At 33.6% G+C, this 13,439-nt stretch overlaps 1 protein-coding gene across 6 annotated transcripts in view; it reads right to left on the reverse strand.

Annotated features, from left to right (window-relative positions):
- LOC142336348 (voltage-gated potassium channel KCNC1-like) overlaps positions 1-13,439 on the reverse strand; it is a 68,382-nt gene that overhangs the window by 5,136 nt on the left and 49,807 nt on the right. For all 6 annotated transcript variants that reach the window (XM_075385123.1, XM_075385115.1, XM_075385141.1 and 3 more), the window contains 2 exons: positions 13,211-13,333; positions 4,220-4,333 (listed from right to left, as the gene is read on the reverse strand). In XM_075385123.1, the coding sequence (XP_075241238.1) occupies positions 4,220-4,333; positions 13,211-13,333 (237 nt within the window). The remainder of the gene's footprint in view (positions 1-4,219; positions 4,334-13,210; positions 13,334-13,439) is intronic.

A 13,439-nucleotide genomic window follows, 5' to 3' on the forward strand; every position in this document is an offset into this window, starting at 1 on the left:
CGGAAACTTGTCAAAATATATTGAAAAGGAGGTCAATACCGGAGTCAATTCTGTTCAAAATTGTTCAGTTCAGTCTTAAATATTGACAAAAGACAAAAAAGAACAAAACCTGAAAATACTTGGAATCCTTTTCTAAAGGTTTAATGTCTACAGAGAACAAAAGAAGTAAATGGAAAAATTTAGATGTAAAAAAAAACAGCAACGAAAGGCGAACTTGACTTTCCCCGCTTTCTTCACTCGGTGAGAAGAGATAAAAAAATTTTTTCATTCGAGCTTATTGTGTTATTTAACGTGCGACACTTTAGTTGTTGATGAACTGTTCACTTATCTGTTCACAATAAAGATTAAAGATGTGTGTCTTAGACTGACTTAGAAGGGACAGGTGATAGCTTTAAACTGCCATTGTGATTCAAACAGCTTCGTTCAATTTCAAGACATCGCCAATTATACGTCGAGGGTGTTTATCAAAAGCTACCGCTTGTTGTTGTTTGAAACAGGCTTAACTTTGAACTTGAGCTAACTCATGACGTTCGTTGACTGGATTTCTCACAGGTAGTCAAAAATCATGAACGAGGATTAGTTCTACTTTCGAAGGATGCGAGAGCTAGGTAAGCTTCACACGTCATAACTCAATTTAATTAGGCACATAATGAAGCGTCCATCTTCAGTACAATTAAATTTAAATGAATAGGACTGTAAGCGGCAATTTGAGATAATCAGAACAGATTAAATCCGTGTTCCAACCCACTTGTAGGGGGAGGAACTATATATATTCAAATGGGGTTTTTGTTCAGTCAATTTTGGCCGATCGATATATTCATTGTAGAGAGTTGAGACTGACACCATTATAAAGCCCTTCCTGGGTAGAATATAGAATTAAAAAGTTTTTTTTTAATTTCCTTTTTTTCCACGGAGTTATTGAAGTTTAAATTTTTGTGAGTATTACGGAATTCCGTTTTTCTTTCATTCACAATTTAGATATTTTTTGGGCAAATTGGCTTCAATTTTGTTATATTTGTTGAAATTATTAACAAAAAAGGGAATGATTTTAATTTCTTTCTAAGTATAGAGAAGGCTTGTCGATTGATTTTCTCCCAGTCTTTTGTTTGATATTTTTGCTGAATTTTTCGAACTTCCGAACTTATGAATCAAAATTGGCTCCAAATACGCTTTTTTAAACCAATTTAATTAAATATCTCAGAAGTTGAGACCTAACATCTGCCGCCACAACCTTTGAAAACTCCAAAACATATGCTAGTTGTACTTCCGTTTTGATTAGTTTCCTATAGTAGCAACTGGAAGAACAATTTTGCCGTCTTTTCGAAACATTAATTCAATAAATAAACGTAATGCATCATTTATTTTTGTTATATTGAAATATTTTATTTGCTAATTGATACATTATAAAAGCATAGGGGAAAATTGAATGTTTTTGTTGGATGATCAGCAAAACCAGGGCTCGGTTTGGACTCATCTTGGTTTGTTAAGACCAATAACTATTCGGACTATACTGCGGCGCCGTCTATTTCGAAATAATTTCTCATTTTGTTTAATTTATGTTGATAACTGACGAGAATGATTTCAAATCAGGTCACAATTATTCACAGCTCCTATTCACAACAAAATCAGGTCAAATGAAGATATATTATTTCTTCAGAGAAAAGCTAATAACTTTTATGACTTTGACAATATGTTTACGTAATTTTTAAATGTTTTTTTTGCCTTCATATGTTTTTTTTGCAGTCTCATGATTTTGTCTCTAAAATCAAAGATCCACGTGGTTTCTTTAGGAGCTTTAGATGATTCACTTCAACGTTTCCAGTTGTTATCTGATGTCATTCATGACTTTAAATATATTTGTTTTAAAAAAATGTCAGTCAATCCTATTTCTGTCCACATATAGCGTGGTCTCAGTATTTTCAGTGAACAATTTTTCCCATGTAAAGTAAAAAATTTTTTGTTCATAGTGGTTTTAATTTTAACTAATAGTTTCTTGGCATTCTTACTACAATTTTTCAAAAAAAAAATTGTTTTTTTTTTGCATAATTGCCTGTTTTTGAGGTTGTTAATTGGTGCTTTTTCAATTTATCACATCAAAGATAGTTCCAATTGTTATTAAAATGATGCTGATAAATGCAAATTTAAAAATTGCAGTGAATAGCTTGGATTTCTAACGGCTGCTAAAACGTTTAGTCGCAAAATTTTTTTGAAACTTTTTCGTTATAGCCGCCTCTGACTAACGTTCTTTTTGTAGCCGTACGGCATATTGTTTATAATTCAAAACCTTGATTGCTTCTATGATTTTTTATTTGAGATTATGTACGGCTTTCAATTTATAGCTAACGGTTTTGATGACTTTCAATTGATTTTTTCCAAAAAAAATACTCTGTACTTCCAAATTTTTGTTCTCGTTATTGTCGACTACTAGCTTAGTTTCGTTATCGACAGGACTTATCAACAATCTCTTGCTCATAACATGATTTTTGCTGTTTATTTATGTATTCACTCACGCTTTTGTAGATTAGAAATGTGTTTTCATAATACTTTCGTGCGTTTTCGATACCGATCAATATTTGTGGTTCCTTTTGTGGTATCTTTCACAAAGGCCCTTTGCAAAGATGATCCGTTTAAAATAAAAAACAAAACAACGAAATCATACTCGTTTTCTCAGCTTAAAGTTCTTAATGATTTTCAATCTCTTATTTTTATAGTGGCTTCAACAGTGTGGTTTTAAATTTTCAGTTCTGACCAGAGTTGTTGTTATTTGTAGTCCTATGATTACTTCTCGCTAAAAAAAGCAACACTGGCCTCCTGAACAGTTGCATTTTAATCTGTTTCTGTTTTTAATTGAAAGATTACGGTTAGTTTGATTTCTTTGAAAAAAATTATTCTTTATAAAAATCATTGGATTTTTGAGCTTTGTCATTTTATCTTATTTGTCAATTTTGTAAATTGGTCTCTTTAACGACAGGTTGCATCCTCTTTCTAACCAGAATTCAGTCTTTATATTGTTTTGAATTTCAACTAATGGGTTCTTGGCTTTGGTACTAGGCATTTTCATAAGAAAATTGTGACTTTTGGATAATTTACCATTTCTGAATTATAGTAAATCCTTGCCAAGTTATCAAACTAATTAGTTGCCGCAAATGGTTTTCAGAAATGTGAATTTGAGGACAGTTAAGGACTTCTAAATATAGCTGGGGTGTTTACCAGTTGTGAAACCGCTCTCTTGTTAAATTGATATGATTTTTTTCCATTTTGCCGTTCTCTTTGCATTCGTCTGAAATATTACGAATGACAGGTTTCATTTGCTTCCCTTGAAGCATAAGTTCACTTTTTTTTATTAAACAGTTGCTGCACGTTGGTTTTAATAAATTTGAAATTCAAAATTGGAATCGTATTTTGAACTTTGTCCTTTTGAACCTGCTGTTCTTTGTCGACCTGTTACGGAGTATCTTTATTAAGAGGTCTCATATCTTTTCTAATGACGCACTTGTTAATTTTTTAGTTTTGGCTTCATCTAATTCCATTTCAATCTGTTATTAAGTGTTTTTTAACATAGAAATCGATTTTTGGTCGTAATAATTGTTTGCTATTATTTGATTTTTATGTTTGTCTTGTCCAGTACTCTCATAAAATGGCAATTTTCGACGGCACTCTAATCCAGCAGTATTTTTTCGCTTAGTCGTTTGTTGATTGATATGTTAATTTTTGAATAATTTCTATCTCTTCCTCATCTGGTAGACAGTTAAATCAAAACGAGTATGAGCGGGGTCGGAACATTATGTGCAAACGCACATTACCGAGCCTCCTTGTTGCTTTATGACTGAAATGCTGAAAGAGAAGACGAATCCCAGGGTAAGGTCCTCGGCCAAAAACAGGCAAGGGCCAGGCGATCTTTGGTCTCAGACACCAGACCGAAAGTCTGGTTGTGGCCGTGCAGACAGAAGGACGCCATAAATACTTTGCCAGACGACGATCTCGGTCGCATCGAACTCATTGCTCGCGACCCGAGTCCGTCTGGCGCATGCGCGCGCGTGTGTGTGTGTGTGTGTGTGTGTGTGTGTGTGTGTGTGTGTGTTGTGTGTGTGTGTGTGTTGTGTGTATGTGTGTGTGTGTGTGTGTTGTGTGTGTGTGTGTGCCTGTGTGTGAGTATGTGCGTTGGGTTGGGAATCTCATCGCAGGGTATGGCATAAATTAGCAATTGTCTGTCTCTAACCTATATACCATCCAGCAGCAGGACTCGAGGTGTGTGTGGTCTAGTCCCCAATAACTGAGTTCGTTCTCAAACAGAGGCCAACAGATATCACGTGGCACGTGCAGTTGACCAGTCCTGAAATACACAATACACGACACTCTCAACCTCTATTTTCGTTTGAGGTTCCGAAAATGCATTAAAACACCATCAAAATGGTCTCTTCAAGCAGGTTTCAGCAGCAAGTAAAGTAATGTATCGTTGGTTTGCCAGTAAAAGCTTCCGGACACAAAATTTTCTCTACGCAAAAGTACCGAACCTTAATTGAGAGAAAATCATTGAATATCTGTCGACCGTAAACTTATCCAATGCAGATATGCCCAGTGCGCCAAAATACTATCTAAATTATGCCAACCTAATTTGCCTCTATCTTCTCTTTCAAGGATCCGATTAGAATTACCATTTGGTGATACATGCATGTTTCATCATGCTTGCGAACTTAAAAGTTTGATAATTTTTACAATAGGGTGAAATATTGGATATACTTTAGATAATTTAGCATGTTGTCATTTGGTTTTTCTCCCGACACTCTGTCGCAAGACAATTATTTATTAGCAGTAAAACTAACCCCATTATTGCACTACGAACAGTTCATTGTAGAGACAATTAAGAGCTTGGACTAGCCGGACAAGCATTACTAACGCTATGTAGGTGTAAATATATGTCATTTATAAATGTTATTTCCAGACTTTTTTGGAAGTTTTCATCTTTGATCTATGCCAATGATTTTACTTTTTGAAGCTCCGCAGACTACTTTGGTTTGAAAATAACAGTAGACTGAAGAAGGCAATAGAGAAGAAAATAACTTCTCAATCCTTTTCTTGATTAAAAATAAGAGTTCGTGTAGTCAATAGGAGCTGTAATATGGTCCAGATTCTATCTCTTATTTCTTAAAGGTTAAAAACAGTTTTCAGGCAGCTTGCCTCAATGGCGATTCTCAGACATATTAGAACGTTTTCCTGTTCCTGACCTCAATGCAACTTAACTTAAACTTCGAAAAACAAAGAATTAGCGCCAACAATTTTTTCTAGTATTGTGCTATAACACAAACTAGCACATCAAAATGTCCATTAAAAAAACTGTTGTGATGAGTACGGAATACTAAAATGTCAAATGTTCAACAAAATAGTTATAACAAATCTACATCGTTCTTTATGCTCCTTTCAAAAACGAAAAACTACTTCTCCAGTAAAGTAACCACTCGAAAACGGGCAGTAAAGATAAAAGAAATTGTCTCCAGAAAGAAAATGCTATGCGTTGACACAGTCTCCTGTACTTCGTGACATTAAGTAGGTGGATATTAATAATAAAAATAATAAATTTTTCGTAGTGCCCTTGTCATAAAATATTAGCAAGAAAATACATACATTGTACAAATACAATCGGTTACAATTGGTGACACTACATGTTCGCCTTTAAACGCATCTGGTTTGTTTTCAGGCGCCTCACGGAACAGTTGTGCAATTTTAGTTGAAATAATAGTAAAAAAGTGTTTAAAAATGAAAAGTTGTCCTTTCCAGTAGAGATTAACTAAAGAAACTGTGTTTGAAGCTATCAAAAATTTCTAATGAGCATGAAAGAGTCTGTCTAGCAGGTCCTGGTTACCAGTAATATAAAGATTCAAAAATGTACGGCAAAATTCTTGTATGTTTGCCTCTTTTACTGTTCTAACATCTCCAATAAAAGAGTTGTTATAATTCAATGCCATTTTAAGTCTCCCAAGCACTCTACATTTCAATGAATTACTATCGAATCTTTTTCTGCTAATTTCTACAAACTGTCCACGATTTCTCTTCTTCGCTGTTATGGTTGAAAAAACTTCACATAGCGGTTGCTTTTTTATTAGTTTTACTAGTATTTTGAATATTTCAAAAGCATGTAACTCTGATGAATTGCTTATTAAATTGTGAACTCGTATTCGCTCGATTGACTCGTACTTACGCTTCCAGAAAATTATTTTTAAAATTCTTTTAATTAATAAGTTGATTGGTGATCAAAATTCCGTATTGTACTATCGGTTTGAAGTAAATTTTAAAAATTTCAAGAAGCTGCGTTCTTGTAAAAATAAAACGTAATCGGTAAAAAAAAGGGAACAAAATTTTAAAAGCTTCCCTTTGACGTAGTTAATATGATCTTTGAAATTCGACTGTCATCTTTTATTAATAATAGATACCTAAAAAAGCTGGTTTGTTCAATTTCCGCTTGGTTAATTGTTGTTTTGTGCTGTTTTTGATTGCATCCTTTTCCAAACACCATGTGTTTTGTTTTTGTTGTGTTAATTGTCAGTTTGTTGTTTTGAAATCAATTCGCAACTGCGCCAAGTGCGGCATTGTGATTTTTTTCCTACTGTCTCAATACTACCTCTATTAGAAACAACTGTATCGTCAGCATAAAGTATATTTTGGTTTTCTATTGTCTTTAGAGTTGCAATGTTGATTAGGTAGATAATGAAAAGCAGTGGACCGAGAATTGTTCCTTGCGGGACTCCACATTTAACGTTTTTCTTTTCAGATTCAACTATTTCTATTTTAACATATTGGAGTCGGTCGCTCAGATAGAATTCAAGCATTTTCAATACCGTTCCTCGGAGTTCGTAGTGCTCACACTTTTTCAGCAGTAGGCCATGGTTCACTGTATCAAAAGTATTTTTTAGATCAATAAAAGTGCCTTTAGTTAAGTTTTTTGATATAAACCAATTTGCTCCAATTACTTCAGTTAAGGATGCTATGGCGTCAACAGTACTTAATTTGCTTCGAAAACCAAATTGGTTTTTTGAAAATGTGTTGTTTTAGCTCAAAAACGTATAAATTCTTTTATATAAAAGTTTTTCAAAAAGTTTGCCAATGGCTGGGAGAAGTGAGAATGGTCTGTAGTTTGTGGGTTTGCTACGATCGCCGCTTTGGAAAAAAGGCACAATTTTGGCTATTTTCAGGCACTGTGGAAATACGCCGAGTTTTAGACACTCATTATATAATGTTTCAAGTAGTGGACTAACTGACCAAGATATTTTTTTGAGAAAAAAGTGGTTTATGTTGTGGCAGTCTAAACTAAACTTTGATGGAAGCACTCGCAGTGTGTCAATGATTTCGCAACTGGTTATTGGGAAACAGAACATGATATTTGTGTTAGTTTCGATTTCATGCTTCTGCTTTGTATCAAACGCTTTTGCTAGCTCTACTCCAATGTTTGCGAAAAAAGTGTTAAAGTGTTTCTATGTTTTCTACTATTTGTTTATTGTGGTGATTCGTTAAAGTATTGCCCGATGTCTCATTGAAGAGACTGAAGAACTTCCGTTTGCTATTGTCTGCTTCTTTTTCTATCTTATTTTGGTAAAAACGTCTTAGTTTTTGTTTGATTAGATTTCTGACAACTTTGCATTGAGCCTTGTAATCATTTTGCGAAAAATTAGTATCTGGGTTTTGTAAACACAATTTTCTTAGGAACTTTTCTTTGCCGCAGCATTTTTCACCTGATTATCTATCCATGTTTTTTGTTCTCCTGTTTTAGTTGAACTTATTATTGGTAGACTTTCGTCTAGGGTATTAATCAAAATTCCATGCAGTTTTTCAAAAGCCTTATCGGGGGACTATTCACTACCATTACAAGTAATTATTTATAATTTGTCCATCAAGATGTTGTTGAGGTCTACGACAAATTTACGATTCTCTGATTTGACACATTTTCGTGTAAACTTTTCGTGCCTATTGGACGAGTTTTCCAGAGATTGTTTAAATGTTAGTGTTATTGTATGATGGTCTGAAATGCCGGAATCAGTAATGTGGACAGAAGACAGAGTGTTTGAAAAAAACGCATCCAGTGTTGATTTCGTGCTCGATGTTTATCGTGTTGGTTCAATGCTTTCAACTATAGAGAGGTTATTTCCTGCCGGCAAAGTGACTATTTCCTGAAAATTTGCACTATTAACCAAAAAGTTGATGTTGAAGTCTCTGCATAGTATATGCTTATCTTCAGGATCAATTGGTAAGGTATCTAAGTAATTTCCTAGCCTTTGAAAATTCACTTTTTTTTGTTTTCTAGGTGGAATACAAATACAAGTGATAATCAAATAATGCTGCTTATCTGCTTTGATCTTTATTGTTAGAGCCTGCAGATCGTTGTGATCGCATTTTTTCACTTCAACCAAATCCAAGTTGTTCATTACAACAATTCTAATAAGTTCATTTTTGTAATGAATGACAAAATCCAAGTCGTTCATTACAAAAATTCTAACTCTTCAAAAAAATGCTGAAACTCGAGACCTTGAAATGTTGAAAGCCGTTTCATTGTTAATAGAAACTATGCAATGTTCTACCATCAAACATTCTTAAAGGAGATTCTCGCCCCTGAGATTGGAAAAACTCAAAAAATGACAAAAATTACCAAAAAAATTTAAAATTGAAAAAATAAAATGGTCATAACAAAAAATTATCTCTCACCAAAGACCTTCAACTTTTAAAAACTTCAACCTCAGACTAAAAAAACCAAAAAACTCGAAAAAATTATAACGGAACATAAAAAATTGTATCATTTTGAGCTCAAAAACTCTTAAAATGATCTTTTAATCTTAAATTAAGGCCATCCCAGCGGCTGGAACACTTTGAGCGTTTCAGGGACTACCAAAGCCCACTTTGGGCCTCTAAAGGAAACTTGATGACCGCTGGGCTTTACATAAAAAAGTCATTGAAAAATGTTTGAACAGGTCTTACAAAAGGACACAGCGCCCCAATACAGATCACATCCTTTTAATTGCAAAAAACAGAAGCCCAATAAAAGCCTCAGCTATCGCTTTGCGGCTATTATTTACGATCAAAACTCAATATCTATTTTCGAAATGCACCTAGTAACAACATCTTTTTAAACACACATCTATAACGCCTAAGGAAGCTTATCTAGTCGTTGATGAAAGACAAAATGTCATGTAGCTTTACCCAGACAACAAAGGCACTGTAAAGTGCGTTTCACATAATGTACGAAAGACTCATCCACATTTATAAATTAATTATTTCCCAAGTTAGGAAGAGATAGAAAAATTGCAAAATCCGCTCAAATACTGTTCCAAAAAAATTGGAGTTCAAAAAAACTGTTTTGCAACTCAATCCAAAAAATATATCGAACAATGCTACATTAGAGGGCCAATGAGATTTGCAATTAATGATAATACGATATCAAATTGAAAATCAAAACAAAAAACCAAAAACAATTTTTAGTGTAGAGAAATTGCATAATTCACTCACATACTGTTCTGATATAATTAGTGTATAAAATTTTATAAGCACTTAGGAACGAAATCTTTATAAAGGTTCAAACAAAAGGTTCAGACTTCAAAAAGAAGTTACATTGAGTGCAAGCGAAACATAAGCGTTTAAATAGTTTTTACAAAAACGTCTTCTCGAAACCGCACAAAATTCATCGTAAATTATATGTTCATGAGGCCTTAGTTGCACGTAAATGGGATCTGTAATTGAGCCTTGAAATGAAATCCTTCTGATCAGTAAATAACATGAAAATCAAAACAAAAGAAAGTCTTGCTGCTCGTCCACTAAAATCACGTAATTGTTTCGAATGTTATCCAAATAGACAAATTTTATATATCAAAACTAATTCATGCTTTTAATGACTATTCGGGAATAACCAGCAAAATTTTAATTCCAGAAGACTTCATAGGAAGAAAAAGAAAAACTAGCCCTCTTCTGAAGTTACCAAGATTGGATCAGTAACATTTTGCTGCAATTCCGCCAAATTTTATCAAAACAACCTGAATAAGCATACTTGGTGCCATTTTTGATAAAAACGCTGAGTATTGAAACATTTAGCCCAAATTTTTGACAAAAAAATTCGCTTAAAAACAAGTCAGCAAGAATCCTCCTTCTCTAAAGCTAAAAACCAATAATCTGTCGTAAATATTTTAGCGATATTGACGAAAACTGCGGCCATAATAGTGAAATTGCGAGCAGAAACAGCAGTAATCAGATAGATATTCACAAATTTTAAACCTTGATAAATCCGGGGAAAAATCCAAATGAAAAATCTTTCTAATTGTATTTATTCCAGGCGGGACGGACTTTTTAATGATACCACTCACAACCCTCTACAATGAATATATCGATCGACCAAATTTGCCCGAAAAAAACTAGTTGTGCATATAGTTCCTCCCCACACTAAGGTTGGGTCAGAACAATTATACACAATTTTACAGTAATGAAAGAAATCTGTAGATGGCTCGCTACCAAAACCATATATATATATATATATATATATATATATATATATATATATATATATATATATATATATATATATCAATCGGAACATATTTTACTTGCTGGTTATATGGCTAGTAATCTGTAGACAAGAAAAAGTGGACAAACTTTCTTTAATCTATCGATATGTTTTTGTTTTTCGAGACATCAAACTGCCGTTCGGAAACCGCTGTAGTCAAGTTCACGAGGGTCTAATGTTCTTATATGTATCATTCAAATATACATGTTTAAAGCTTTCTCTCAATTTCTGCTTCAGTGACTAATGAAACTCAAAATTTTATGGAACAGTTCCCCATTTGTTTTCCTGATAAAATTACGAAACCTAAAAGGGTTGTTTCTCGACTGGTCCTCAAAACAAGGTGCAGGAAAAGTCGAATGTCTCCTCAAATTGAAGACTGACCCAAACTACCCCTATTTTGAACAACATTAAATTGTATTCCCAAGTGGAGGTAACCCCGTTTTTATGGCCGCCTAGTCCACATTCCGCTTATACATATGAGAACGGCGTGACCAAAATTGCAATAATTGGGAACATGATAAATATTAAGTCTTTGTTGAGATCTGAAGCACATTTGATTAGTGGAAAAGTGACTTGAAAACAGTTTCAAAGACAACAGCTGTTTGTCGCCAACCTTAAACAACCTGTGAAATTGATAACCGAAAAATTGCGTAAAACGGAACATGATCTTAAAAGCACACTTGCCCTGTATATGAAAGATCCTTATTTGTCGCGAATAAAGAGACCTTATAACTTCACTTTGCAAAAACAGAACTTGTCTTGCTCAGCTTCAAAGCTACAATTAAGAACTAAAGCTTGCATAGAACTGCACGTATATATTTCTTGAACTCAAATACAATTTGATCAGATACGGGGTTTGAAATTAAAATACCACGCTGTGAGTGGTATCATTGGAAAGAACTTTCAGTGCAGATTATTTTAGTCAGAAGGATTCTTCTATTTCAGATTTTTTGGTTTGGTAAAATATTTCGGCTATATATCCATTATAATTGCAAAGTTTGAGCTAATTTGGTGCAATTATATTCCGAAAAAAACTATATAGCCTAGTTCTTTTCAAGATGTGTTTGATTTCGATGGCTATTTCTCTGCATTATGTAAACTTGCAGCAATTTTTGGTTTAAAATTGGTTACTTTAGGTACTTTTGTTCTCTTAAACGGATACTTCAAATTAACTTTTTAATATCAGAATTTCATAACAAATGTCTAATAGAAAAAAATAACAGGAGAATTCTTGATACAATTTAAAGAATTTTCATTAATTAAGCAAATATTAAACATTACAGAGAGGCATGAAGCAACAATTAAAATAAGCAAATATGAAAAAACTGAACAAAATCACAATTTTGGTTAAATTATTTCAGTAAAAAAGAACCATGTCTAGCCTGCAAGTGTACTTCAATAGCAGCAAAACTTGTTGAATAGTTCTTAGTTAAAACTTTTACAAGCAAAACTAAATCGAAAAGCAAAAAATCAAAAGAAAAACGAAAAAAAGACAAAAAATGGTGAATAATTGTTCAAATTTGTTCAATTTTCTGCGAAAAAAAAAACAATTCAAAACAAAACTCAAATAATTTGAAATTATTTCTGCTGCTGGAGTTAATGGAGTAGGAACATTAATGGAGTTAAAACTAAAAAAAACTGCTTCGAAAAAGCCACAGATGATCAAAATTATTTTGCTCGCTTAGCAAAAATTTGTTCACACCTATTCTCACTCTCTCAAATAAAACCGCATGAACAGAAAACCGCTCTCTTTTGTCTCTGTTTTTCAATTTGTTCTACCGTTCGACCTAAATACTTATTTTTTATGTGCCGCATTAACTTTTACATCCTGTTTTAAGTACACTCCAAATAATATCGATCAAATAAAGACGCTCCACCATTACTCCTCCTTGAGTCGTAAGAAAAGACAAGGCCCCAATACATTTCAAAATCTTTGAACTGTAAAAAAGGATATAAAAGATTATAATGCTATCATGAACCAACTGAGACAATCAAACTTTTCGTATCTTTTTCTGTGTTTGTTTTCTGCAGCAGTTTGTTTTCTAATATCAACATCACATGTGTAGCAGGACTTTCAGCCCTTTCAAAAGCGTAGTTAGTCTTTCTAATTTTTCTAACAAATTTCTTTAAAAAAGTAGTCGATGTTCAGGAAAATTACACATCAAGTGATCGTTAATTTCGAGTGATCGGCAATCGCTAGAAAAAATATTATTGAGTCAAAACAAATGACAAAAATGTTGATAATTCGCCTCTCGTGTTTACAATTTGTTGTATTTCTCTGATATGCTATTAGAAAAACTACATTGTGGCTATAAACGCTACATTTTGGCTGATGGGTTATAAAAAACTACTTTGCTAAAAAAAACGACATTCTGGCATTTAAAATGCGCTCTGGCGCATGCCATGAGTATTATTCTGATCTGATAATGGTTGGTTGTCTAACCACAGTATGTTCGTTCATCACGTCCTCCTAAACTTTCAATACCTTCACAGAGCTTCCAAAAATAAATTATGGGTCCTTCTGATCAAATTCGGGATACAGGGGTTGCCGATAAGCCGTATTCTTTGCTTTCCTAACAGTGTCCTCAAAACTTCAAGAAAAAAGAAAAAAGGAAAAAAGGTTGAAGTCAATAAAAATCCAAGATCTCATGTAAGTGTGAGATTATGTTTGGTAACCTGTAGTAGTTGAGTATGTGTTCGAATAGGCCCGGATGTCTGTCGAAGAAGTAGGCGCCAGTTTGAGAGTCGAACTCGGCCGGGTGCAGGTTCTCAATCGGAGTCTTCATCAGGTAGTACAGCCTAAATCACACAAAACATCACGTGACCAAATGCTGCAAAACTCGGGATAAATGCAAATAATGGGGATAAAGAAATAAATGCCAGTCGAACTTTTTTTGTTCACAAG

The sequence above is a fragment of the Convolutriloba macropyga genome, chromosome 1, assembly GCF_964194025.1.
Source record: "Convolutriloba macropyga chromosome 1, txConMacr16.3, whole genome shotgun sequence".
In the NCBI taxonomy this organism is placed as follows: Eukaryota; Metazoa; Xenacoelomorpha; order Acoela; family Convolutidae; genus Convolutriloba; species Convolutriloba macropyga.